This window comes from Lynx canadensis, chromosome B3, assembly GCF_007474595.2.
Source record: "Lynx canadensis isolate LIC74 chromosome B3, mLynCan4.pri.v2, whole genome shotgun sequence".
Lineage (NCBI taxonomy): Eukaryota > Metazoa > Chordata > Mammalia > Carnivora > Felidae > Lynx > Lynx canadensis.
In genome coordinates, this window is record NC_044308.2 from 11,179,137 (window position 1) to 11,206,358 (window position 27,222).

At 48.5% G+C, this 27,222-nt stretch overlaps 1 protein-coding gene across 1 annotated transcript in view; it reads left to right on the forward strand.

Annotated features, from left to right (window-relative positions):
* The window catches only part of ST8SIA2 (ST8 alpha-N-acetyl-neuraminide alpha-2,8-sialyltransferase 2), a 66,403-nt gene that overhangs the window by 24,359 nt on the left and 14,822 nt on the right, over positions 1 to 27,222 (forward strand). The window contains exons 3-6 of the mRNA XM_032593471.1: positions 8,291 to 8,353; positions 12,343 to 12,471; positions 16,359 to 16,616; positions 22,634 to 22,927. Coding sequence (XP_032449362.1) covers positions 8,291 to 8,353; positions 12,343 to 12,471; positions 16,359 to 16,616; positions 22,634 to 22,927 — 744 coding nt within the window. The remainder of the gene's footprint in view (positions 1 to 8,290; positions 8,354 to 12,342; positions 12,472 to 16,358; positions 16,617 to 22,633; positions 22,928 to 27,222) is intronic.

Consider the following 27,222-nt stretch of genomic DNA (forward strand, 5'->3'; position numbering starts at 1 on the left):
AAGTTTGCCGAAATCAAAGCAAATGGATAAAATTTAATAATTTAATAATAAGCTAATATGTAAAGTGAGGACAGCAGAGAAGGGAGCTGAGTAGCCAACAGGGAGAGCGCAGGGGCCTAAGAGAGACACCCACAGGGGTGTAAGAGCGACACCTGCGAGCTTGCTGACATAACCCTCCTCCCTGGCATCTACAGCAGATATCTCAATCGCCATGGCAACACCACGATCAAGGTGGAACCCCACACAGGTGTCTTCAGAGCTCTGTGCCCAGGGTGTTTCAGTGTCTGTGAGGTTCAAGAGCTTCTGTACAGTAAGACTTGCTGTACAGGAAAAGGTGTCTCAGAGACTGTTGGGCACATCAGTAAAACTTTAGGCTTACCTGATGAGCAAGAAGCTGAGTTCATGGAACAAGAGGGGAGGGACAAACTGGTGACAGACATGGGTGGCATGGAAAATAAGTCTCAATTTGATGGAAATACCATGCCCAAAGCGTCACCTGCTGCCTATAAAGTCAGAGCTGCTGTGACCTTTACAGTGACACGCAGTCCTGGCTGGCAATCCAGAAGTGACTGGTCAGTTCCTGCTTTCTATGTGATCCACGGTAGTTGTCACGGTGGGGAAGAGCTGGCAGTGCAGGAGGGCATAGTCCTCCTGGTTGGAGCTGTGCCCAATCAGAAGGACATCATCAAAAACAAATATAGCAAAGACACCTCCCATGTGCAGGATGAGGGGCATTTTGCTCTTGACTTCCTAGAGCAGAGGTCAGCAAAGTGTGGCCCACAGGCCATAATCCAGCCAACTACCTGTTATCACGTGGCCCTCAAGCCAAGAATATTTGGACATTTTTTAAAAGCCAGGGTAAAAAAAATCAAAGGAAGTCTAACACTAATATCGAGTGCTTTATAATATGTCCTGCAGTGTTCTAAAGCCTTGCATTCATTAGCACATGCAATCTTTACAGAAACCCCATGAAGTAGGTAGTGTTACTCATTTTGTAGACGGGGAACCCAACGGAAGCTTCTAGATAGGTTAAGTAATAGTCAAAGGTCACACCACTAACCATTAGTCCAGCTAGAAGTCAGACCCAGGGAGTCATCCCAGAGCCTGTGTTCTCAACCCGCATCCCCATACAGAGTAAGGGTAGGTAGAGTAGAAGTCTGAGAGATTCGAGTCTCATGTTCCAGTGGGTTCATGGGAGGGAAGATAACAGTGTGGTGGAGAAGCAAGGGAACGGAAGGTTTTGTGGAGGAATGATACAGGAAGACTATTAACTCTGAACCTCAATTAGGCAAATTCTAATCTCCCCCAAAAAGAACTATATTCTTCTCATTGACAGACCTATACCAAAAAAAAAAAAAAAGTACTCAATTACTTTTTCTATTTCATCAATGAGAAATATGTGGACATTTGTTTTTTTCTCTTGTTTAAGTTCTTCAATTTTCCCTCTTGGACCACAAAGCCTAAAATATTTGCTGTCTGACCCTTCAAAGGAAAAGTTCGCTGACTCATATCCTGGAGAACATAGAACCTTGGAGCTGCAATGAAATGTGACTAGAAAGGCTGGCTCCATTGGGGCACCTGGGTGGTCCAAGCAGTTAAGCATCTGACTCTTGATCTCAGGGTTGTGAATTCAGGCCCCACATTATGAAGGGAAAGAAAGGGAAGGGAAGGGAAAGGAAGGGAAGGGGAGGGGAGGGGAGGGGAGGGGAGGGGAGGGGAGGGGAGGGGAGGGGAGGGGAGGGGAGAGAGAGAGGGAGAGAGAGAGAGTGAGGGAGAGAAGGGAGAGAGAGGGAGAAAGAAAGAAAGAAAGAAAGAAAGAAAGAAAGAAAGAAAGAAAGAAAGAAAGAAAGAAAAGGGGGCTACATTTACATGGTAGTGAATGATGTGAATGCAATAGCCTCTAGTTCTTAGAGTTTGGAAAGTATGACCTTGAACTTCAGGTTTCTTGATGACCCCAGCCATTGCCTCACTCCTGACTAGCTGGTGACTGGGTGCAAGCACTTCATCAAGGACTACCCAGTGGTGTCTACTGAAGATGCCTTAGACCAAGATGACCAGAAAGCTTGCAGGTAGTATACAGGTTGTAGGGGTTGGTCTCACAGCAACCAACCCAAAATGGATTACTAAGCCTATGGACAAGAAGGCCTGCAACTACCTTCTGCTTAGAGTGAATCAGAGACCAGTGACAGAGAATCTTCAGGAATGCAAATTGGCTTAGCCCAAAGGATGGGGTGCCATGTTTCCCACTGTGCTAGGGCAACTGAAGATACTTTTATTGCCAGACTCATAGTGATGATCTGCAGTGGATCAACAAGGCCGGGCCCCTTGCCCATCTGAGCACTTGGCCAAGTACAACGAGCTCCATGGAGGAGGAGATGGACAGCAAAGCTTAATTTTCTGGCAACAAACTCAGGAAGCTCCTGGGCAAGAGAGCCCCCAAGCCATTCAAACACTGGTCAACCGGTAGAACCTCTGCTCCTATTCTAATCACAGGTGCTCAAGGATCAAGACATGAACGCTTTGGAGGGGTCTTTTCTTCTCTGGTCTCAATAACGTTCTGCCTCCTTACAACTGCCTCATCAAAAGCCAGGCTTCTGATACATGCAACTACATGGAAGAATCTTGAAAACATTATACTAATTGAAAGAAGCCAGATACAAAGGACAAATATTATATGATTCCATGCATATAAAATATCTAGAATGGACAAATTCACAAAGATAGGAAGTAGAGGGGCGCCTGGGTGGCTCAGTCGGTTAAGCGACTAACTTCAGCTCAGGTCATGATCTCACAGTTTGTGAGTTCGAGCCCCATGTCGGGCTCTGTGCTGACAGTTCAGAGCCTGAAGCCTGCTTCGGGTTCTGTGTCCACCTCTGTCTCTGTTCCTCCCCTGCTTGCGCTCTGTTTATTTCTCTCTCTCTCTCTCTCTCTCTCTCTCTCAAAAATAAATAAACATTAAAAGAATGTTTGGGGAAAAAAAAGGAAGTAGAATAGAGGTTACCAAGGGCTGGGAGGAGGAGGGATTGGGGAGATATTGTTTAATGGGTACAGAGTTTCTGTTTGAGGTGATAAAAAAACAAACAAAAACCTGTTTCTGTGTGAGGAGAAAAATAGTGCTGATGGCTACAGGATTTTGTGAATATACTAAGGCCACTGAATTGTACACTTTAAAAGGGTTAAAATTGGAGTTTTATGGGAGCACATTTTAGCACAATAAAAATATTTTTTAAGAAACCTGCTCTTGAACTCTGTAGGGAAGCCCTAGCTCGGTCCATGTGATTGATCCCAAATGATTCATCCCTTTCGTGACTGTCCTCCCAACCATGCGTCTGTGGAGCCATATACTTATAGTGTGTCCCTTGGATGTCAACAAGTAGGAACCCCAAGTGGTTTTAAGGAAAAATTAAAAAACAACAACAACAACACATTTAATATCCTCCCAAAACTCTGAAGGAAGAACCATCTGCAAATTCATGAATTATGCTTTAGTTTAATCTTTTATTCTCAAGACTAGTCAATTGCTTAAGTTGGGTCTAGACTCTTAATTAAAGCTGACAGTTTGTTTACTGAGCCTGACTCTCCAGTGAAAAACAGAGAACACAGGAGATTCTCACACAGCTACAAGACCCCAACATGCCGGGTGTTACCTTACCCAGAAACAACTGGGCTTGGGTGAAGAGGCAACACAGAAATGCAGTTTTCAGGTTTGCTAATTGCTTTTCACTAAAAACAGAGCTAACTGTGCATGATGTATTTTTTTAATATGCCATTTTGATGTATTGTCTTAGTTGACCACATACACTGTACTCAGAGGAAGTATTAGGTCAGTGGTGGAAGGGAGACCACTGTGCTAAAATGTAGAGCTTTAAAGCAGTCAATCTCTATTTCCGCTGTGGCTGAGAATATTTAGCAGGGTCAAATGAACAGTGGTTATTACTAGTATTATACCTTGTTTTATAGGGTTCTTTATGTGTGCGGAGTGCTTTCCCATATATTTTCTCCTTTGCATGATCTAAGCGCCTCTGTTTCTATGACTTAAGCACACTGTGAATTATCTTTAGCAAACCTTTCCCACTTGATCACCTTCTTATGTCACTCACCCAAGCAGATATCAGCATTCCCCTAGCATAAGGAATGTAAGCTTATTTTAATAACATTGAAGGCAAAACCTAATGAGGAAAAAAAAAAATCCCTTCTTAATTCATGTGATTCTTGTTGAGCCAAAAATCTGCAGTCTGTTTCTTTGAATGTCTGTCTGCCCCATTCTATGGACATGTGAGAGGTAAAACTATGTCTGGTACAGGTGGAAATAATATGCAGGAACACAGTGTGCACACTGAAGAGAAGACTTTGGAAGAAAAGTCCCACTAAATCTTGAAGTCAGATTTGATTCACTGAGCCCCAGTTGGGTAAGGCTGTGAAGGTGAACAAGGCAGGATCCCCCCGTCTTAATATAGGTTTTATTATTATTTAGATATGGTCAGGCCAACAGATCAGGGGACAACTGCCATTAAAAAGATATTGGTTATACTCCTAGACCCCAAGAGGAGAGGACATGGTGCACCATGCAGGGCCACATGGACGAGTGCCAGGTCACTCAGGAGGCAGGAAGATGGGAAAAACTGTGGACAAGAGCCTTTACTGTCATTCTCACCAGAAGGAAGAGTGAGGCAGGGCAAGCAGGCTGAGGGTTGGCTAATTTGAATAATTTCAGCAAGCTCTGGGACATAAGGGCTGTCCTTAGAATCTGACACCTAGCTCTGGGGTAGTTAGGGCAGGGGAATAGTAGCCCAGAGTATGAGACTCCAGTAAGGGAGGTGGCAGGGGTGTGGGCTCCAGATTGGTTGGTTTGCACTCCCAGGTGAGTTGTTTACTGTCCCTAGGAATTGGCTAACCCTGGGAGGGGCAGTCCCTCCAGAGTCCACAAGACCTCAGACATCAAAGCATCAGAACACAGAAAATAAAAGATGTGGTTAATGCATGCCCTCCAGGGGCTTACATTCTAGTGTGGTGAGCCGCCAAGAAAGCTGCAACCAGGACCAAATCTCTAGTCCCTGATTTCAACTCTAAGAAGAGGAGTTTAGATGATACAAATGAGATTTTTTTTTAAAGCCTCCCATCTGTGAGTCCATGATATAATTAAATACGGAACTAAGGTGACAAATGCTATAAGAGAATTGAATGCTCTGGGAGAAGGAAAAGATGGTGGAGAAATGAAAATGGAGATGGTTCAGAAGGAAGGCGCAGGCATTGGCTTGGGGTTTAGCATGGGAAGGTGATGTGGATGGGCTGGCTGGTGGGGGATTCATCTTCCCAGGGGCACCAGGCAGAAAACAGGAGTTAGAGCAGAGATCCTGAAATGGAGACAATTTGGCCCCACGGCCCCAGGGGACATTTGGTGATGTCCAGAGACATTTGGGGTTGTCAAAGCTTAAGGGGTAGGGCGGGAGGCCTGCTACTTGCCGAAAGTGATGGAGGCCAGGATGCTGCTAAACACCCTACCCCAGAACCCGCCAACAAAGAAATACCCCAACCAAATGTCAACAGTGCTAAAGCTAGGAAGACCTGAGGTAGAGGAAGGCTTGGTAGAAAGAGTGCATGGAGGTGTGGTGCCACGTTGGCAAATCTGGGTGCCACTCAGCACCTGGCCTGGAGGCAGGTGAAGAGAAAGACCAGGGGCAGCTGTTGTCTGGCATATGGTCCTCTCTAAACTCGGGTCACATTAAACCAGAGGGTTCATACAGACAGTGCTCTCTCACCTGGTGCCTGCTTCCATCTCATGAAAGACACTGTGCATGGAGTTTGTTGAGGACTGTTTTTTGTACAAGCAGAGTTTTACATTTTTATGAAGTCAAATCTGTCTTGTATTTCCTCTCATGATTTCTTCTTACCCTTCTGAATGTAAAAAGTCCTTCATATACACTCTTCATACCTCAACAAGTATATGATAAATATTCTCTTCCATTTTCTTACCAATTTCTTATGGGATACCCTCCTTAAATATGTAACTATTCAATTCAGTCTTTCCCAGAGGGTGCTATAAGTATTCTTGGGGATAATGTAAGATGCTTCTAGGAATTCCGTTGATAAATACTTTTGTGTTAATGATTTTGTGTTGTCAAATAGATATATAACCATCATATCAAACCTGTATTTTCACAGATGTCATTGCTTAGGATAAGGAGTTTTTAAAGATGAGTCCATTTTAAAACTTAAGTAGATAATGGTGTGAGTGATAAACAAAATCCAGCAAACTGGTGATAGGGGTATGAGAATGGCTGAAGTTTAGGAAACACTAGTTAAATCACTTGAAATTTATTTCACGGTGTAGAATAGAGCAACACTCAACTGACTTCCCTCCACCTCACCTCCTGGTTGTTAACCAACTACTCTGAACCATTTATTGAATTTCTCATTGATCATGATTTTTTAAAGTCGTAAATCAATTCTTATATGTAGCCTTTTTGGATGATCTTTTTTGTTCCATTAACATTTCACTAGTCTTGAGCTATTACCACAGTTTGAATTACTGCATTTGACTTAATATCTGGCCATGCAGGTCTCCTCTCCCCACAAGGAGTACTGATTTTGAGGACGAGGGTCAGGGTGGGGGTGTGAAAGGTCAGTGACATGTGGACAGCAGTACACCCAGGAAAGCCCTTGGGGTTTGACCTGAGTAGCTATAGTTACAGGGCCAGAGCCCTGAGTTACAAGGACCAAAGATCTGTCATCCCAGGGAGAAGCCAGGAGGAATAAAAAGGAAATATGAGACATTGATTTAAAATGTGAAGAACAAATGATATTCCATGTAATCAAGAACCAGACAGGAAGTGATGAAATCTGAGACCCGAGGGAAGAGCTGGGAGGAGGCTCTGGGTAGGACATAGCACGCTTCCTCTTGTCTGGCTGGTTGTGAAGTAGGAGGACATTGCCATTGCCAAGTAATGCTAAAAAGACATTTCAGTCCATCAGGAAAAGCCATGTATGTTTTCACAGACACACACACACACACACACACACACACACACACACACACACACACAGACTTATACCTACAGATATGCTAACCCTAAAGAAAGCAGACAGAAAAATTCAGATGTAAAGCCAGCATAGAGATAGGCATTAACATCCCCTAAAGAGTTCTCATTAAATCATAGGATCCCTCGAAACACAGAGCTTTGCTAGTAATTTAATCATTTCTTTGGATTGTACCAACACCCTGACCAAAAAGCTAGATGGAATTTTAAAAAAATGAGAAAAGTATGAAGAAATAGCTCTTCAAACCACATAGCCTATATAGATCAGTGGGGAAAAATTGTTTAATTTAATGAAAATAACTCATCTCGCAACTTTTTAAAAACACACACAGAGCGCAAAGTGGACTAGGTACCGGGGACGGACGGATTCATCTGTTCCCTGGCCCATTATGATCGCAAAGCGGGGTGAAACTTCATGGCCTGAGAGTCCCCTGAGGATGGAATTTTCCAGAACTGAAGGGATCATGGGGCTAGAAAGGGCCTTAGAAAGCTTTTATTCCAAAACTTGATATGCCAGAAGAAGCAAAGGACTCCATTATTCCCCCAGCTCCTGCTCCCCCCAACAAAGTGACACCGCTTAGTATTTTTTCTGCCACCAAAAAGCAAATCATTATTACATTCGGTTGGAGGCAATGACTGACTCGATCACTGCTGCCTCTGTTGAACTTCTGGTGTCTCAGTTTTGGAAAGAATGTGATGGACACCATCCTAACACATGTGAGTGAGAGCAAGAGAAGACTAGGGGCAGAGGCTGAATCATGCTAGCGTGAATGCCAAGCCATGCTGAGTCATACTAGAGCACATGCTGAGTCATGACGAGTCATGCTAGAAAGATGCTGAGTCATGATGAGTCATGCTAGAACAGATACTGAGTCATACTAGAGCACATGCTGAGTCATGACGAGTCATGTTAGAGCACATGCTGAGGTGTAGCTGTCCTGTGGGATTAACTACCGGAGATTAATCTCAGAGGAGTTTGTCTCAAGAGTCAAATGAGAGTCTCAAGTGGAAATCTTTGTGCGCATTCAAACAGTGTTCAAGTGGGAGGCAGGGAGGATCTGGGAGGCCTCATTCCCTGAAAAATGCTTGGGTTTGTAGCTGGGCCAGGATGTTACCCATCCTGGAGAAGCCAAAGTAAGATCTCCTTCTCCCTCTGTAGTTCTCCAGGCGGGCTGCAGGATCTCCTGGTGATTGAAGAGGGCTTTACAAAGAAGAGCTGGGTTTATAAATAATGCATTTCCTTTGTCTTGCAGGGATTCTGGAGGCAGAGGTACAATCAGATCAGCTGTGAACAGCTTACATAGCAAATCTAATAGGTTTGTAAATTAGATTTTGTGTTCATTTGTTTTTGCTGTAAGGCAGCTATTAATCTGCTTCTCCTCTTTGCGGGATGGTGCCCTTCTTCCTTAGCAAATAGATCTGTTTTGTTTCACTTTGGCTTTGCATTTCCCTAATCACTTTTGGGGAGGAGCTGTCGATAGAAGAGCCCATGAAATGGCCCAAGGTCTAGAGGCTTCAGAGGTGGAAAACTGAGATGGGTAAGCGCTGCTTTCTGGAAAAGAGCCCACACTCTTTGGAGCACTTGAGCCGTCAATGTGCTTATTCAGAAACTTGGCATTTTTGCTGAACGGTGGAGGCTCTGAAGAGAATCCGGACTTTCACTCCATTTCATTGTGGTAGGTGGCTTGTCCAAGAGATTAAGACAGAAAATAAAGCATTTGGGAACTTCACAAAGATCTCTTAAAATTTTTAGGGAGCCCACTCAGTAATGTTAACCTTGATTATTGAATGCACAATCTAAACTCTCAAAAAAGCATTTTCTCCTGTGATGATTCCCTGGCCAGGGGCAGCTGGGTATGAAGGCGTGAGCACATGTTTTGTAAGCCAACAGACTCACACTTGCCACTGGCTATGGTTGGCCCATGCCTCTGAGTCCTCATTCTCCATTAATGACAACTGCTCCATAGCTCTGACTTACAGTCTTAGGAGCTCCAGCTAAAGGAACGGTAGAAGGGAGAAAGGAATGCCAAGTTACTTAACATAGACAACCACTACTGAAAATGAAGGTCTTGCTTTACTTCCTTGTGGTCAGTCTTGGAATGAGAGACCTAAAATTATTTAGAGCAGGGTCTGTTATTTGCTCTTCCGTAAATTTTTTTAGGTCTCTTGACCCTATTAGACCTATCAGTTGTGTCCCTCCCTGACCCCACATGATTCAGGAAACTGACCCTCTCTCCCTGATGTCATTGCTTCTGGATATCTAATGACCCCTTAACCACCTGGGAGCTACAGATGAAGCTTATACTGTGCCTGGTAAAACGCAGAAATAAAAAAGGAGGCCATGCGACCCTAAGTTCCTCTCTCTTCTACTGTGGAAAGATGTCCCCTATTGGAGAAAAAAGATCTTGTCCCCCGAGGGGGAACCCTGTGCCCCATGGTAAATTCAGGGTGGAAGAACCTTTCTTGAAATAGCGTGAGAAGCGGGAAGAAAAGTCTTGGGAGCCAAGCAGACCTGGATTCAGTCCCCATGCTTGTTAGCTGGGGCTGTGGGCAAATGATCTCTCCCCTCTGAGCCTCAGTTTCCTCACTCAATTAGAACAACCCACCAATCCAGGTGTGTTGGTGCAACATACAGCACGTAAACCAGTGAGTTGAAGTGGCTCCTGGGGTCACCTAACCCATCCCCTCGATGTTATAGAGAAGAAGGCAGAGGCGAGAGACCCGAGGTGACTTGACCAAGTTCCCCAGCTCAATAGCCACAGAGCCAGGTTTAGTCCAGGAAGACCATGGCCGGTGGTGGTAGACGATGTCCCCTCTGAAGTTTCACTTGGAAGTGGAGACAGAAACAGAACATTACCCCCAGCCACGCCAGTGTTTATCTCCTTCCCTTTATTGCCTCCACCACACTGTGTCCCAGAGAAGCCTGGAAACTCCTTCTGGAGTGTTCCAAGCAAATCCCCAGGGCAAGCAGCCATGACAGATCCCTCTTGCCTGAGATAGCCCGGGGTCACCCAATGTGCCCCAGTTTCTGAGGACCTTCACCTTAGACTGAGTCCACTTTAGGCCACAGATGCCAGGTTCTAGTCACCTGTTACTGACGAGAACATCAGCTAGCCTCTTAAGAAGACAACTCCCCATCACAAGTAGTCAAGTGTTTCTATCATAGATACCGTCTGATGTAAGCTGCAGTGAAGCTTGGGCTCTTCGGGTGTGACAGCTGAAGCTGTGGTCCCAAGTGTCACTGCTCCTGCCTGTGCCCTGTGCAGAAGTAGGCTGTACCAAAGGTTGACAGCCACAAGCAGCTCCTGCTGGAACCTCATGAGAGTGCAGTCAGTGACAGGTGCAGGTGACACCATGGTCCTCACTGAATTCCAGAACCTTAGAGGTGGATATCTTCCTCTTCCACACCTTCTTTCCATAAGTGGGCAAACTGAAGCTCAGAGAGGTAAAGTGGTTTACCCACAGTCACACAGCCTGTGAAATCTTTTCACTACGCCTTCTGCTCCCTTTCATGAAAACGGCAAAATTTCCAAGGGTCGGGTCTTTGGTTTCCTTTTCTAGTCCTCTGCAAAAGTTACATATGTTTGAATCCAGGGCCAGCTGTGTCATCCAGAGGAGTCAGGAATATAGAGAAATGGAGGTGTGTGGGGAGAACGTGCAGAGAAAATTTGCACCCCCAACTTCTCTACCTACAAAAAGAAAAATAGAGCATTGACTGTATACCTCCTTAAAAGGCCTGCAGCTTTTTTTAACTTAGGTGCTCTGAGATAAACGCCGAGGACATAGATGTTTGGTTTGAATTCTTTTTTTTTTTTAATTTATTTATTTTGAGAGACAACGTGCACGAGCACAAGTGCAAGTGAGGCAGGGCAGAAAGAGAGGGAGGGAAAGAGAGAGAGACAGAGAGAGAGAGAGAGAGAGAGAGAGAGCGAGCAGGTGAGGGGCAGATAGAGAGGAAGAGAGAGAATCCCAGGCAGAGTCTGGGCTGTCAGCATGGAGCCCAACATGAGGCTCAATCCCACAACCGTGAGATCACGACGTGAACTAAAATCAAGAGTCGGACGCCTAACCGACTGAGCCACCCAGGCACCCCTGGTTTGAATTTTTTAGAGCTCCAAAATTTGGCATCACAAACCCACTTATTCTAAGTGGGAGAATCCACTTAAGTGGGAGAATCCACAGCAAAGGAAATTCTGCATTTGTACATATCCGACAGAGGCAGGCTGGCTACCACACTGCCTTTAGAGATGTAATTGTAACCTAGTTTCTTAGAAACCTACTAGCATAGATTGCAACCCTCAGAATTCAAGTGGGTCCGAAATGCCTGGCGTTCCAGCGTCAGGCGGAAAGACCATGCGCAGCCAGAATTGTGATTTGCCCCGAGGCAGGCAGGGCCAACCAGCAACTTCACACATCCAGGCTCCCCCCAGGGTGAAATTCATTTTTTTTTTCAACGTTTATTTATTTTTGGGACAGAGGGAGACAGAGCATGAACAGGGGAGGGGCAGAGAGAGAGGGAGACACAGAATCGGAAACAGGCTCCAGGCTCTGAGCCATCAGCCCAGAGCCCGACGCGGGGCTCGAACTCACGGACCGCGAGATCGTGACCTGGCTGAAGTCGGACGCTTAACCGACTGCGCCACCCAGGCGCCCCCCAGGGTGAAATTCAAACTCAAATTCAACAAACGGTTATTTATTGAGCACCTGCTATGTTAGACCATCAGGGAATAAAGAAATGAATGAGGGAGCTCCCCTGCTCACGGCCTAGTGGGAGAGACAGACCCAACACCGATAACTCTGGAACAAGGCGGATGTGTGAGGTGGCATCGGAGAGTACAAACGAGGCAGTGATAAGATAAGGGGGAGGTGGGGGAAGCCGCAGGCTGCATCTCATTCCCCTGGCATGAGCTTTTGTTTTCTCTTTATTAAGTTTGCAGACCATCGTATAACACCCAGCTGCTAATGCAACTGCGGAGTTTCACAAAAGTAACTCGAGAGAAGACGTATTACCGTTCTGACAGTGACAGCTAGATCTCCCTGGGAGGAGACGGTGGGGCGGAGGGTGGGGAGAAAGATAGTTTTAATACCCCCTCCCTGTCTCCAAAGCGTAAGGAGCTTATACCTAAGGGAGAGAGCTCGGGCATTCCAGAGGATAAATAGACTTCCTTCTCTTCTCAGGTAATAACCTCAATTTTGCTCTCCCGAAGTTTACATCCAAGCCCGTGCAAAAACAAAACTATTAGACTTGTCATCGGCATGCTAACACATCATGTCTACCCTCTTCCTCTTTTTCCCTCCCATCCAGAGCTGAAGTTGTAATAAATGGTTCCTCGTCGCCAGCTGTTGTTGACAGAAGTAATGAAAGCATTAAGCACAACATCCAGCCCGCCTCGGCCAAGTGGAGACACAACCAGACGCTGTCTCTAAGGATCAGGTAGTGGTAATTACCAATAGGAGAAGAGACAGACCTGGCCTTCTTCAGCACAAGCCAGCAAATTGCCACTCTCCATCATCTAAAGAAGTCAGGATAGAAATAAAATGTTTACCTCCCGCCGAGGCAGGTGTCATCTGTAAGCGATCAATTGGAAATAAAAACCCGAGACAAGCCGAGCCGGCCAGCACGTGTATGCAGCGACCGGGGCCTGAGAGGGGGCAGGAGCACCCAGCTAGGGTCCTGGGTCTGGAAGGAGTGAGGCTCTTGGGCCAGCAGCAGCAGGAGCCTGGGGGCTAGAGACCACAGGCAGGAGTCCTTCTCTGGCAGGATATGTCTCCTGCTTGGGCCAGTCTGGCACCCGTGGCCCCCTTTCTGTGCATGACCCAGAGTGACGCGACACCTGTTTGCCAAGGGAGAAGGCTGCTTAGCCAGAGAGCAGCTCTTGTCCAGCACTTGGACCGCGTGACTTTGACGTAGCCATGACTGACCCAGCAGAGGGTGGTCAGTATAACCCCAGCATCGTGCTGGGGGCCCGGGGTGCTAACGTGAATCAGACATGCTAGCAGGGAGACACAAATGTCAGACAGGACGGGGCCACGTGACGTACACAGATGGTGTTGCTTCTCATCAATAGGTGGAAATACAGAGATCGTGCTGAGAAGAGAGCACACTTCATTTTGTAAGGGAGCTGAGAGGGATAGCAGAGAAAGGAGCAATGTGTTTTGAGCGGTAATTAGGGGTTTGCCAGGCACGCCAAGCTGCGTCCCGCTTGCACACAGGCTGACTTCCGCTATTCGCGCTCAGTGCCTCTGGAGCTCTCAGTAGGAGGTGGGGGATACGGGTGGTGAGGTGGGCACAGTCGCCTGGATCAGACGGGGAAAGCCTCAACTATGGTGGCCAACCTTCCCAGGCCTTCCACCATGGGGAGGGAGAACAGGGGGCCCAGCTACCCAAAGTGTCACCACACAGACAGGGGGGCCCCTTCCAGGTAGGCTCATTGTCAAAGTGGAAATGCCCCCACCCCGTAGCTCTCAAGGTTTTGCGTGGGGACACGAGAGGGTGTCGGGGCTGGAGAGGCCTGAGACCCAGACGGCAGCTGAGAAGCCATCTGAAGGAACGGACTTCTGCTGCCCCCGACCTGCCACCCTCACCAGTGCCCCTCCTGGGGCCCCCTGGGTGGACCAGCTGCAGGCCTTCCTCACTTGCCCTTGGATCAGTCAGTGAGAACAGCTGTGGCAGTAACCAGTTCCCACCCACTTGGGGGCTTCAAACAATGGGAATGTATTCTCTCCAAGCTCTGGGGCTAGAGTTCCAAATGCTCCCTCTGCAGGCCCTGGGGAGATCCTTCTTTGTCCCTTCCAGATGCTGGGGGGGTGGGGCAGGTGAAGGTTCCAGCCCTTTCTCACCCTGTGGCCTCATCACTCCAATCCCTGCCTCCATGTCACATGGTCTTCTTCTCTGTGTCTGTGTATTTCCCTAGCCTGCCTCTCGTACAGACACTTATCGCTGGATTTAGGGCCAGGTAATCCAGGACCATCTCAAGATCCTTAATTTCATTACATCTGCAAAGATGCTCTTTGCAAATAAAGCCACATCACAGGTTCTGAGGGCTAGGGACCAGACATATATTTAGCGGGTGGGCACTGTTCACCCACTGCACCACCTATGAGTGAAATCCTTTCCCTGGCCCTTTTTCGGCCACTGCGTAGAGAAATGGACACTACACACACACACACACACACACACACACACACACACACACACACACCTCACTTTCAGAGAAGACCAGACCATGGGAGCCTACACACAGCCACCCGGGCAGGAGCAATGTGCCTTCACCAAGGGGGAAAAGAATTTCCTTTAACTTCCTTCAATTAATCACCAAAATTATTCTTAATAAAAGATGCTGGGAGTGATTTGGAATGATGTTTAATAATTGATAGTAATTTCTCATAATTAGCTATAAATTAATTCACTCACAGAGGTGTTTATTTATGGACTTTCTGGGGCGCTCTCCTTAGTTTTAAATACTGTGGGGTAAGTGACTGCAGAGGCTGTAGCAATTTCCATACTGTGTCAGTTTGCCAAATTGTATAATCCTTGGTAAAGGGCAGGGTGGTAAATAAAATTAATGCCTCTGTTTCCTATCAAGAGATACAAATTATTCAGCAAAGGGTGTCTCCCCTGCATGATGGCAAGAGTTCCCGGTCATTAATCAGGAAAGACTAGCAGAGAGGTGGTGCCCTGCCAAGCATTCTAGTTACTCCTTGGCTATTCCAGAGGCTCCCAACCCTGGGCACATGCTGGAGTCACCTGCTGAGCTTTGGGAAGCATGCTGGGACCTGGGCCACTCTTGGAGTTGGGGTTTCTCAGGTGGGATCCCAGAACTTCTGAATTCTTTATAGTCCCCTGAGTGACTGAGTGGGCACCCTACTGGGATGCACTGCAGGTTGTAAATATCTCACATCTCACAGGCTCTCAGGCATCAGTGTTACCATCTGCACAATGGGGCAACCATCTTGCAAATTCTCACCTTTGCCAAGTGCAGGAAGGCTCTACCCCTCCAGTGTTCTGTGGGAAAGAAGACTGCCATCATTGTATCTATTCTAGATAGGGGTTTGCTGTAGGAAATGAAGTGCATTTAGGCTAGTGTGGGTACCAAGTTTCTTTCTATTACTTGAATCATTTTTTTTTAATGTTTATTTATTTTTGAGAGAGAGAGAGAGAGAGAGAGAGAGCGTGCACAAGCAGGGGAGGGGCAGAGAGAGGGAGACAAAGAATCTGAAGCAGGCTCTAAGCTCTGAGCTGTCAGCCCAACGCAGGGCTCAAACTCACAAACCACGAGATCATGACCTGAGCTGAAGCCAGACACTTAACCAACAGAGCCACGCAGGTACCCCGACTTGAATCATTTCTAAAGATCTTTTGGGAGATTTAGACAGTTCTTCATGTCACTGCAGCTCCCCCCCCCCCCCCCCACCTAGGATCCCCTACCTTGGCCTGAGTGGTTTCAGTAAATCTCCCCAGGTGATTCTAAGAGGACATCTATCCTTTTTCTGACCATCCCCCGTTCCAACTGTGTACTTTGCCAGATGATTCTAGAACTTTCATCCTAGAGCCTAGAGAGCTGTCATTTGCTCACCTTTGTTCTGAAACAGCACAAAGGAACTTGCTCGGAGGGGCAAGACAGGTATCAATATTTACAAACTCCAAACTAGACAGCAGTGGGTTCAGGCAGCACACTGCGTGGAATGGACCGGCTCAGGGACATCAGGCGGCATGCTCAGTCTCTCAAAGGGAGAGCAGCTGACGCACCTCACGGTATCCATTCCCACTCACCCCATAGGAAACCCTTTGCGCAGAGAAGAAAACAGACCACTGAGGAGTGAGGGACAGGTGCCATCCTGGTTCAGGACCTCCTGTCAGATGATGGCCCCGAATCCTACTGAGAGGAGAGTGTGATGTATGCTGACCGCTGTCTGGGTTTATCCGAGACACGGGTTCCCTGCCACGTGGGATTTTCAGTGATAAACGCAGGTCCTGGGCAAACCAGAGCAGTAGGTCACCCTTCCTTCCAGGGCCTTCTGTGATGAGCTCACAGTGTGTCCTAATGGAGTCATTTCTCTGGGCAGTTATCACCTCTCACAGGAAGAGGGCGTAACCACAGCAACCAGACTGGCCACGCCCGTTGTTGCCTCTGGGTCATTTCTGATACTCCCCACCTGGAACCCATTCTCAGAGGGCCTCCGAACTCAGCTTCACCCGGGGGCTGGCTGCAGCAGGCCACAGGGTGACACAGGACTGGGAAAGCCGGGTTGCAGGGCAGAGGGCAACTGGCAACAGGACAACAGGAAGACCTTTTCTTCATGTGTATTTGGTGTTTGTAGGAAGCAGATCTTGAAGTTCTTGGACGCTGAAAAGGACATTTCTGTCCTCAAGGGGACCCTGAAGCCCGGAGACATTATTCATTACATCTTCGACCGTGACAGCACAATGAACGTGTCCCAGAACCTCTACGATCTGCTCCCCAGAACGTCTCCGCTGAAGAACAAGCACTTCCAGACTTGTGCCATCGTGGGCAACTCGGGGGTCTTGCTGAACAGCGGCTGCGGGCAGGAGATTGACATGCACAGCTTTGTCATAAGGTAACGGCTGCAGGGGCTCTGGGCCCAGAGCGACAGGCAGGTTGAAGTTGAGCCTGGCCACTTGTCCCAGTGTCTCTGCAACCAGAGACACTGCTTGGGTTTGTCCCCATTCTCAACCTTGTGCATTAGAATTTCTTCAGGTGCCTTTAAAAGTCCTGGCGTCCAGACTGCACCCCAGTCCGATTAAATCAACCTGAAGGGTCAGGGGCATGTGGCCCAGAATGCTTCTGGTGAACAGCCAGGGTTGAGAATCTCTAATCTGACACAGAGGTAGGCAGACTATGGCCCACAGCCTGCTTTTGTCAATAAGGTTTTACTGGAACACAGTCATGCCCATTCATTTTCATATCCTCAATGGCTGCTTTCTCTCTGCAAAGTAAAGTTAGATTAGTTGGGCAGGGTTGAAGTGTTGCAACAGAGAGAGCATATACCAGAAGCCTTTATATCAGGTCCTTACAGAAAAAGTTTGCTGAGCCTTAGATAAAGCCCGGGCTGACCGGTCAGTTGGTTCAAGTTTGCAAATCTCTTTTAAGTATTCGTGAAGGTGGTGCTCCGCTCGTAACTATTATCCTGCAGTCAAAATCTGGAAAGTGAAGGGGCAACAGAGAAACTTGGGCTTCAACTTGACCATCATTCTGCTGAAATATCAGCTCTCATTGTTCAGTCTCCGGGGACATATTTGGACACAGTTGCAAGTGGCCCTGATACCTGACCCCCAACCCAGACAGACTTGGAAACAAGGCCTTGCTGTCCTCTGGTCAGAAGTAGGGCACACAGAGCCTCGAGTTTCGTCCCCAAACAGTGCCCCAGCCCTGGCAGAAGTGCATACGGCATCTCACGTTTCCTTCGGGGCTGTCCTGATGCAAAGAGAGCCTTGTCCTGAGGCTTTGGGAAATGGCCTTTATCACAGAATTCCCTGGGCCTTGGGACATGGGATTTTAGAAGGTGTGTTTACTCCTGCCTCCACTCTCATGGAAGAGCCACCGCAACCTAGCAGCCGAACTTGTGTTAGTGTCCCAGGCTTTGTCTGTGCCTGGCATAGCCAGTGGCTCAGTCCTTCCGGTCTAAAGTCTCAGGGACAGAGGGGGAGAAGAAGGCAGGCAGAAAGCGGAGCAAATGTCTGACAGAAGCCGAAGGAGGGTCGGGGGGAGCGAAGGGGACAGAGGTGTTAAAGGTGCAGGCGGAGGGTAAAAGCAGGGGTGCCAGGCAGCATGGAGGGAGGCCTTTCTGATTTGGTGTCACACATATAAGCCATGCCTTTGTCACTAGTTTTGATGACGAGGTTTCCCTCTCTGAACTAGCCCTGCCCTAGCAATTTCCAAAGGCAACGGCTGATTCCAGCCAGAACTTTCCCTTGTGGGCACTGACACAGCAAGATGAGCAGTGTGGCGTCAGAGTCCCATCTTGGCTCTGTGGCTCATTTTTGTCACACGACTCGGGAGTGTGTCACTGCCCTTTCTGGACCTCTGTTTCACCCTCTGTAAATGGAGCGGGTTGGACTGGTTGTCTTTGAGGTCCTTCTGTTAGGAATACCGGCTGTGCTCTGGGCCAGACCCGGCAAACTTTGACCTTCACAGGAGCCCCCTGAGCTTATTCCAAGGGCAGAGTCATCCAGTCTGGGGCGGGGCCTAAGACCATGCATATCTAATGCCCTCCCTGCTGCTGTGCGGGCTGTACTTGGAAGGCCATGCTTTGCCTCTCCTGGGGGTCCTGTCCACACCTGTCCACGCGTGCTTAGAAAAGAGGGAGCTGAAGCACCAAGGAGAGAGCGCCTCAGAACAACGCACAGTTGTCCTTCGAGCTTTACACTCTGCACGTGGCTCTCACACACCTGTGTGTTTGGGGGGTGGACTTGAGTGGTCTTTTAGGACAAGAGCACAAAGCTGTTCCGGGTACAGACCCCTGCTGGTGCCGAGTGGCAGCACTGGCTCCTCCGCCCCAGTGGGGCCATTCCTCTGGGCTCTTCCCATCTGGAGGATCACCCGTGTCCTCCCCCGGGGGGAATCCCACAGGCCAAAGGCCCCATAAAGAGTAAACGGGGTGTGATGCTATGGCCACTGCCTGAGTTGGCACGTGTGAGTGTGCCTGGGCCATGTGTCCCACAACAAAGCACAAGTGTTCATCTCCCCGCTGCCTTTCCCTTGGGGTGCAGGGAGGTCACCCCACAATTCCACACCGTCTCTCCTGTACCATTTGCCTCTGCAAATGAGAGCTCTCCGTGGACCCTGTGTCTCCACCCCACCTGCCTCACACTGACCATGAGCTCCCCTAAAGCGGACTGCTTGTGTCCATCCCTGAACGCCAGCCCAAGCCTGTGCCTGGCATAGATGAGGGGCTCGGGCTCAGGCTCGGAGCAGCTTTGCTGAGAGAACAGATGCCTGGAGGGTTCTGATGGGATGTTCTTTGTCTCCATCAATTGAAGTCTTCAATCACTTTGCCTTGCTCTATGTCATTTGGGCCCCTCTTCTGCATGGGAGACATCAAGACCTTGCCCCCTCTCAGAAAACTCAACACTGAACCATGGGAAGACACCCCCATGCAAAATGCAATGAGGTTGCAAAATACGCAGCCTCCTGGGGGACCTGAGGGCAGGCTTCTAGAAGAAGGTGGCTGAGTTTAGCACATGAAAATGGTGAGCATGAGGACGTAGTGTGAGGAAAGCCATGGAAGCAAGAAGCTAGACTCATGGATCATGGAAGCTGGTGCCTGAGTGAGCCTACGTTGTCTCGGGTGTGGCTGGGAAATGGGGCCAGACAGGAGGGCTGGTCCCCACAGGGTCCCCATGAGCCTGCAATGGCAGGTTGAAGAGACTACCTAACTCAGGGTCATATATGTACAGAGTATATTCCCAGATGTTTAGGGATCAAAACTTCACTGTTTGCTCACATTTACATGTGTGCGCATGGACACACACACACACACACACACACACACAATTTCAATAGGGAGAGTCTTATGAACAAACGCCCTTTCACAGATAAATCCCCATCATTATCATCATGCTCATTAGTTACTTAGCATACACCAGGTGCAAATCTATGCACTTCATGTTTATTAACTTATTTTATTCTTTTTTTTTTTTTTTTTTAATTTTTTTTTCAACGTTTATTTATTTTTCGGACAGAGAGAGACAGAGCATGAACGGGGGAGGGGCAGAGAGAGAGGGAGACACAGAATCGGAAACAGGCTCCAGGCTCTGAGCCATCAGCCCAGAGCCTGACGCGGGGCTCGAACTCCCGGACCGCGAGATCGTGACCTGGCTGAAGTCGGACGCTTAACCGACTGCGCCACCCAGGCGCCCCTAACTTATTTTATTCTTGCAACAACCCTGTCAGGAATGTTCTATCTTGCGCTGGCTTTTGCAGGGAGGAAATTGAGGCTGAGAGAACCAGAGGTCCATGGCACACTCGGACCAGGCTCAGGCTGTGGGCCTCACCCTGTGCCTGTGGACATGCCTGTTTCTGGAATGGATGGACTCTTGTCCAGCCCACCCACAGCCCACCCAGAATTTGCTTTGGGAGGCCGGGCCTGCTGTGGGATAAGATAGAGCTGAGCAGACTTACTCTAATGTCTCCATCATCCTCGCTCAAGAAGTGGCCCTGAGACATGGTCATGGGAAAATCCTAGCCTTTGCAGTTTTCCCCTGCCTGGAATACCTTCCATTAGCTGGGCCCCATGTTGAATGAGGTTGGGAGCCTGCCCCAGGGAGGTTGAAGCCCCAGGGCTCCCCAGAGTCTATCGCACCTTACTTGGACGATATCCCGAGTGACCAGTATCGTAGCTGGGTAAGGACTTCCATGGTTCCTCTCCCCTAACCACCCCAGAAGCCTCCTGGTGTCAGGCTCCACATCAGTTCCTCCTTTGCCTCCCCCACAGCCCTCACTGGCCCACGACAGACTCAGTACACCTGAACTGCACTGAGGACCCTGCTATCAGGACCTGGTGGTTGGCCTGGAAGAGGCCCCAGGCCTTCAGGAAGCCCTCAGAAGCCTGGTTCAGCCGGGCTATAGGACAATAGGGGTAACTGTCTCTAACTGGTGGACATGATGAGATGCTCTGTTCCTCTAAGGTCTGCAGCAGGGGCCCCTGAAGGTGTCTCAAGTCAGTTCTGCCCCCTTGCAATGTGTAACCACAGTCAGCGATAGCAAGGCCAGGGTGGGAATGGGGAGAGCGGGCATTTTAGGGGGTCTAGTCTGAGTAGCAAACAGGCTTTTGAGCCCGACACACCAGAGACTGAATCCTGGAGATTCCCTTACTAGCTCTAGGACTCTGGGCAAGTTACTTGGCACATTCTGGGCCTTAGTTTCCACATCCATAAAGTGAGGGTGATTAATACTGAGCCAGAATAAGATGAGCAGACCTGTGTTAAAGGACCAGGGGCTGACAAACACCCGGAGCCCCAGGATGTTAGTTTTCTTTCTGATGATCCTACTTTTTCTCCCCAATCGTTGAAGGAAGAAAGTCCTGGCTTGAAAGGAGGGTAAGTGGTGTCTCTCTGGATCTCATCATTTGGCAATGACCTGTGACCCTGGTCTTCATGTCTCTAGCCTCTGTTCTATAAATACTTACTCTAATTTCTCAGACTTAACTCCACTGGTCAAAGGGCTCCTCCACCAACAAATCTTCCAGGCAGACAGCAGCGAGGCCTCCCCAGCAGTGCCCTTGGCCACCCTAGTCTGATCAGCTTGCATCACAGGCAAGAAGCCCCCGTGTGCACATGCAAGCTGGACCCGTGAAGGTGGGAGAGTTCCCCACAAAGCAGGCCTCTGGTGAGATATCAGAGGCCACCCACCCAGAGTCCCAGGCTTGTTCAGCAAGAGATTGCAATGGCCTTTTAGTTTGTCCTCCTAGATACAATTCCATCCACTCTAAATACCTGTACAACTTCATCTTATTGTTGTCTAGCTATTGCCTAAAATGCAAATCTGTTACTCTCCTGCTCGGGAATCTTCAGTGACTCCCTATTGCCCTTGGAGCCAAATCCCTGACATATAGGCCCTGCTGACCTCTCTAGATTCATCGCTTCCACACAATATGCCCCAGAAGGCAAATCGCTTGCCTTCCCCTTAATACCCACACTGCTCCACACCTCTATGCCCTTACATACATTTCTTGTGCCTACAATGCCAGAGCCTGATGTTTCCCAAACTGCCTGGTTATAAGAATTACCTGAAGAGCTTGTAAAAATAAGTATCAATTCCTAGGCTCACCTGCTGAACCTGGATGCCCAGGTGAGAGACACAGTGAATCCGTATTTTTAACTACTGCCTGAAGTGATTCCTCTGCTCGGGCAAGCTGGAAAAACACTCTTCTAACTGCCTCATCCACAAATGGACTAATGCTCACCCATCCTTCTAGATTTCTCTCAGTGGTCACCACCTCTGGGAACACGACCAAACATTCCTCCTTCCCATATTAATATGGGAATATTAATAGGCCAATAGTTTGCATTTACTGAGATCTTGGTGTGGTCCAACAGGTCCTAAGTACTCAATATGCAATGACTCCTTTAATCCCTGGAATGGGGTGCTGTTGCAATCTCTATCATAGCTAAAGAACCCGTTGGGCATATTCCTTAGCTGTAGGGAAAGCTCTTAGGAAGCACAGAGAGGTTGAGCAGGTTGCCCAGAATCACACAGGTAAGAAGCAGGAGTGTGCCTTCAGAGCCCTCACTGTTACCTAACGTGGCCAGGTCACACCTGCAATAGCATGGTCATCTTGTGAGCTTAGGGTGGCTTACTTGCCTCCTTCCTCTGCTACATCCTCAACTCCAGAAGGCAGGCACTGTACAGCCCCAGGGACCAGCAAAGTTGTATGTGTGTGGTAAGAGCCTAGCAAATACGTGTGGCAGGGAAGAAGGAGCACGGGTGACAGGAGGGGCGGGTGGGTGCTGGAAGATGCCCTGGGTCTTGGGGGATGAGGAAGAGGTGAGGGGAGGCAAAGGTTGGACAAAATGAAATACAAGCAACAGCGTCTCATCTTGCCCCAAAGGACCATGATGCTTTTCTCCCTGGCAGGTGCAACCTGGCCCCCGTGCAGGAATATGCCCGGGATGTGGGGCTCAAGACAGACCTGGTGACCATGAACCCCTCCGTCATCCAACGGGCCTTTGAGGACTTGGTCAACGCCACTTGGCGGGAGAAGTTGCTGCAGCGACTGCACAGTCTCAACGGCAGCATCCTGTGGATTCCCGCCTTCATGGCCAGGGGCGGCAAGGAGCGCGTTGAGTGGGTCAACGAGCTCATCCTGAAGCACCGCGTCAACGTGCGAACTGCATACCCCTCTCTGCGCCTGCTGCACGCCGTCCGCGGGTGAGCGGCCTCTCCCTGGGGGTGGGGGCCGTCACCGAGTATGACGGGTGCTTGGTGGGCAATACTCCTTTCCCAGATGCATTTCCGTTCCAGCTTACCCCCCTCACTGGTTGTGTGACCTCAGCACGTCCCCGGCCTTTCTGAGCCTTCCCACCTGGAGGAAGGAGGGGCGCTGGCAGGTGGGTTCCATCTGGCATGCCAGTTTTGACCAATCGGTAGTGCCGGCCTGGAGAGCTGTGTTGAGAACGGTCCTCCCCTTGCTGCTGTGCGAGTGACAAACCATGAAGGGCAAGGATGGAAGGAGGAACATGTGTTGGAAGCTCTTGCAATAGTTTGGGTTGGGGCTGACTGTGGCTTTGACTGGGACAGTGCTGGCAGATAGGCAACAGTTGGCTCAGATTTGCTGAATACTTTGGAGGAGAGGCAGCAGGATTTTCTGGTGGGTTCTGCTTAAGGACTTCCAGGGTGTGAGAAAGAGAAACATCCAGGATGGCAGTTAGGATTAGAGCTTGAGCAGGTGGGTGGACAGTGGCACCATTTTCTGTGAGTGGAGAGCTGGGGAGAACCCCATGCATGCCTGGGGGTATTGAGGAAGAAGGATTTGGGGCATATTAAGCTTGAGATGCCTGTTACAAACATGCCCCTGCACACTCCTGACCTTGCAGCTTGAGTCAGGCCCTACAACCAGATGCCCATCCAGTCACGTGGCAGGAAGTTCACTGTCCTGCCCTGGGCATAAGCGAGCCCCTTGTACAGACCCCCTGTGAAATTGAAATGCTCTTTACTGGGGCCTGAGCATAACTCAGTGTGACCCTGGGAAACTCTCTAGCCAATCAAAGGACTCTTGCTGTCCTCACCAAGGTGACCCCTGAGGCACCCAAGCCTGTGACCAGCTCTGGTCTCTTTAGGGTGGGTGTCAACACAGAAACCCATTGCCCCCCAAAAAGGCCTAAAGAGACATTCAGTAAGAGGCAGCCATGCTCGTGGCTGATGGAGCAGAGTGACTCCTGATGGACACAGGGCTCACTGGGGCCACATCCCTTATCCTGGAGGTTCACCTGTCAGGCCTTCCTTCAGCATCCACTTCACCCCTGTCACAGCGTGGGTCTTGCCCCCAGAAGCCCCCATCTCTTGGATTTAGGTTCCAGGCCTTAAATGTTGCCTCTTCCTGGAAGGAAGAAATTCTTTGCATGGTTTGGAGGTCAGACGGGATAAGAAAAGAAGAAGGACTGCCCCTTGGTAAAGAGAAACAGTCCCTTAGACAGGGAATGGGCCACTACCTGGAAGAGACGTACACAGCCAGAGCTATTTCCAGCTATAATTGACTCACTTTCATCTGTCAAAATAGCATTAAGCACCAGTAATAGGCCCTTTAAACAAACAGGCTGTTAATCCTGGGATGGCAACATTTTCTCTTGCAGCAACTCCCGGGAGGAAATCCTGCAGGAGAGAGAACAGGGCAGCCTTCTGCTTTTAGCAAGAAAAAGAGGTGGGGGGCGGGGGGCGGAGAGGGCTTCAGGGGCCTTGGAATGGATTTCTGCCAATGAGCCTCTCCCTCTGTGGGGTCTGGGGTCCAGGAGGGCGTTACAGGAAAGGTGGGCAGCATCTGTAGTGAGAGGGAGGGCTTGCCTTGGACTTGGTGGGAATTTACCTGGGGTTTGCTTCAAGAGGAGGAGTGGGCTGGTGGGGGCGGGGGGCACGTGGAAAAAAGCCACAGGAGAAAAGACCAAGGGATCACAGAAAAGATGGCTGAGGAGGAACCTGGCCCAGAGGCAGACCCGTCTAGCATGAAAATTGTGGGCTTTGGAGTTAGGGAGCCCTGGCTTCAAATCCCGGCTCCGCTACTCATGCGGTTGAAGAGGCCCATTGTCTGCCTGAGCCCTGTTTTTTCTGTCCCTTCGCTGGGGAACACTTCCTACATCTGAGTGTGTGTCCTGTGCTGACGAAGGAGACACACAGTCAGTCAACCATAGCTCCTGCCACCATGCCAGCTGCCACCAACCACCCACCAAGGGATTAGACTTGACCTATAGACTTAAGAGGTAGAAGTTAGGGGGCGCCTGGGTGGCTCAGTCGGTTAAGCATTCAACTTTGGCTCAGGTCATGATCTCGCAGTTCCTGAGTTTGAGCCCTGCATCGGGCTCTGTGATGTCAGTGCAGAGCTGCTTCAGATCCTCTGTCCCCCTCTGTCTCTGCCCCTCCCTGCTCATTCTCTCTCTCTCTCTCTCTCTCTCTCTCTCTCAAATAAGCAAACTTAAAAAAAAAAAAAAAGACCATATTTAAAAGGAAGAAGGAGAAGTAGGACCAGAAGGTGAAACCACAGGAAGGAGCCATATTAGGCTCAATTTTGATAAAGGATCCTGCAGTACAGTGATGGATGAAGTCAGAGTCACCTGTCGGGAGTTCTTCACCTCAAAGTTCCAGTATAAACTAGTTCACAGGATAATCTTGTTCCTTTTTTAAAAATCTGTAATTAAATTCTGTTTATGAGGTGGGAGGGGATAAACATTTTCATTGTGATAAAATATATACAACATAATATTTACTACTTTAACCAGTTTTAACCGGGCAGCTCAGTAGCATTAAGTATATGGACACTGTTGGGAAACAGATCTCCAGAAGTTTTTCATCTTGCAAATCTGAAACTCTGTACCTATGAAACAACAAGTCCCCTTTTCTCCAATCCCTCCAGCCCCTGGTACCACTTTCTACTTCACTTGCCATGAATTTGGCTACTTTATATACTTCCTACAAGTAGATTCGTGCACAGCAGTTGCCTTGCTGTGACTGACTCATTTTCACTTAACATAATGTCCTCAAGGTTCACCCATACTGTAGCATATGTCAGAATGTGCTTCCTTTTGAAGACTGAGTAATATTCTGTTTGTCCATTCACCCTTCAAAGGACATTCAATTTTCTTTCACTTCTTGACAATTGTTGAGTAGTGCTATTATGAACATAGGTGTGCTCTCTCTTCAAGACCCTGCTTTCTTTTTTTTTAATGTTTGTTTTGTTTATTCTTGAAAGAGAGAGAGAGAGAGAGAGCAGGGGAGGGGCAGAGAGTGAGGGAGGCAGAGAATCTGAAGCAGGCTCTATGCCGTCAGCACACAACCCAGCTCAGAGCTTGATCCCACAAACTGGGAGATTGTGACCTGAGCCAAAGTCAGTTGCTGAACCAACTGAGCCACTCAGGCGCCCCAAGACCCTGCTTTTGATTCTTTCAGCTACATACCCAAGTAGAATTGCTGGATCGTATGGTAGTTCTGTTTTTAATTTTTTAAAGAACCTCCACACTGTTCTCCATAGTAGCTGCACCATTTTACAATCCACCAGCAGTGCCCAAGGGTCTCGGTTTCTCCACATTTTCACTGACATTTGTCATTGAATTTTCCCACATCCCTGATAACACTTGTTATGTTTGTTTGTTTTTTTATATAGTAGCCCATGTTAGCCGCTTTTAAGTGTACAATTATAAGAAAGTGGCTATTAGAGGAAAACGTAGGGGAAAATCCTTATGACCTTAGGTTAAGCCACGGCTTCTTAAGAATGACACCAAAAACACAGGCAACAAAAGAAAAAACAGATAAAAGGGACTTCATCAAAATTAAAACTTCTTCTGCACCAAAAAGCCAATATATTAAAAGAGTGAAAAAAAAAATCCACCCACAGAATGGGAGAAAATATTTGGGAGAAAATCACATAAATGGGAAAATAAATGGGAGAAAATCACATATCTGATAAGGGATTAGTATCCGGAGTACACATGGAACTCCTACAATTCAGCAACATAAATAAATCAAACAACCCAATTTAAAAATGATTTGGATAGACATTTCTACAGAGCAGATGTCCAGATGGCCAAAAAGCACATGAAAAGATGCTCAACATCACTAGTCATTGGGAAAACACGAAACCACAGTGAGGTACCACTCTACACCCACTAGGATGATGGCTATCGAAAAAGTGGGAAATAGCAAGTGTCAGTGAGGATGTGAAGAAATCGGAATCCTTGTGCCCTGCTGGTGGGAATGTCAAGTGGGAATGAACTTTGAGTCATCCTAGCGTCTTCGTTCTTCAAATGAGGAAGTCAATGCCTAGATGGGTTGGGTGATTTGTGGGAGACCACCCAGCCAGTGAGAGGCACAGCCAGGCACTCAAGCACATCACCCCACTCTAGCCAGTGCATGAGATGCAGCAAATTTACACCCAGCCCGGTCTGGATTGGGGGTCCAGTGAGCTCAGTGGGCCGGGCACTGCCGCACTGGGGAAGCGATGTTAGGAGACCACAGTGGGC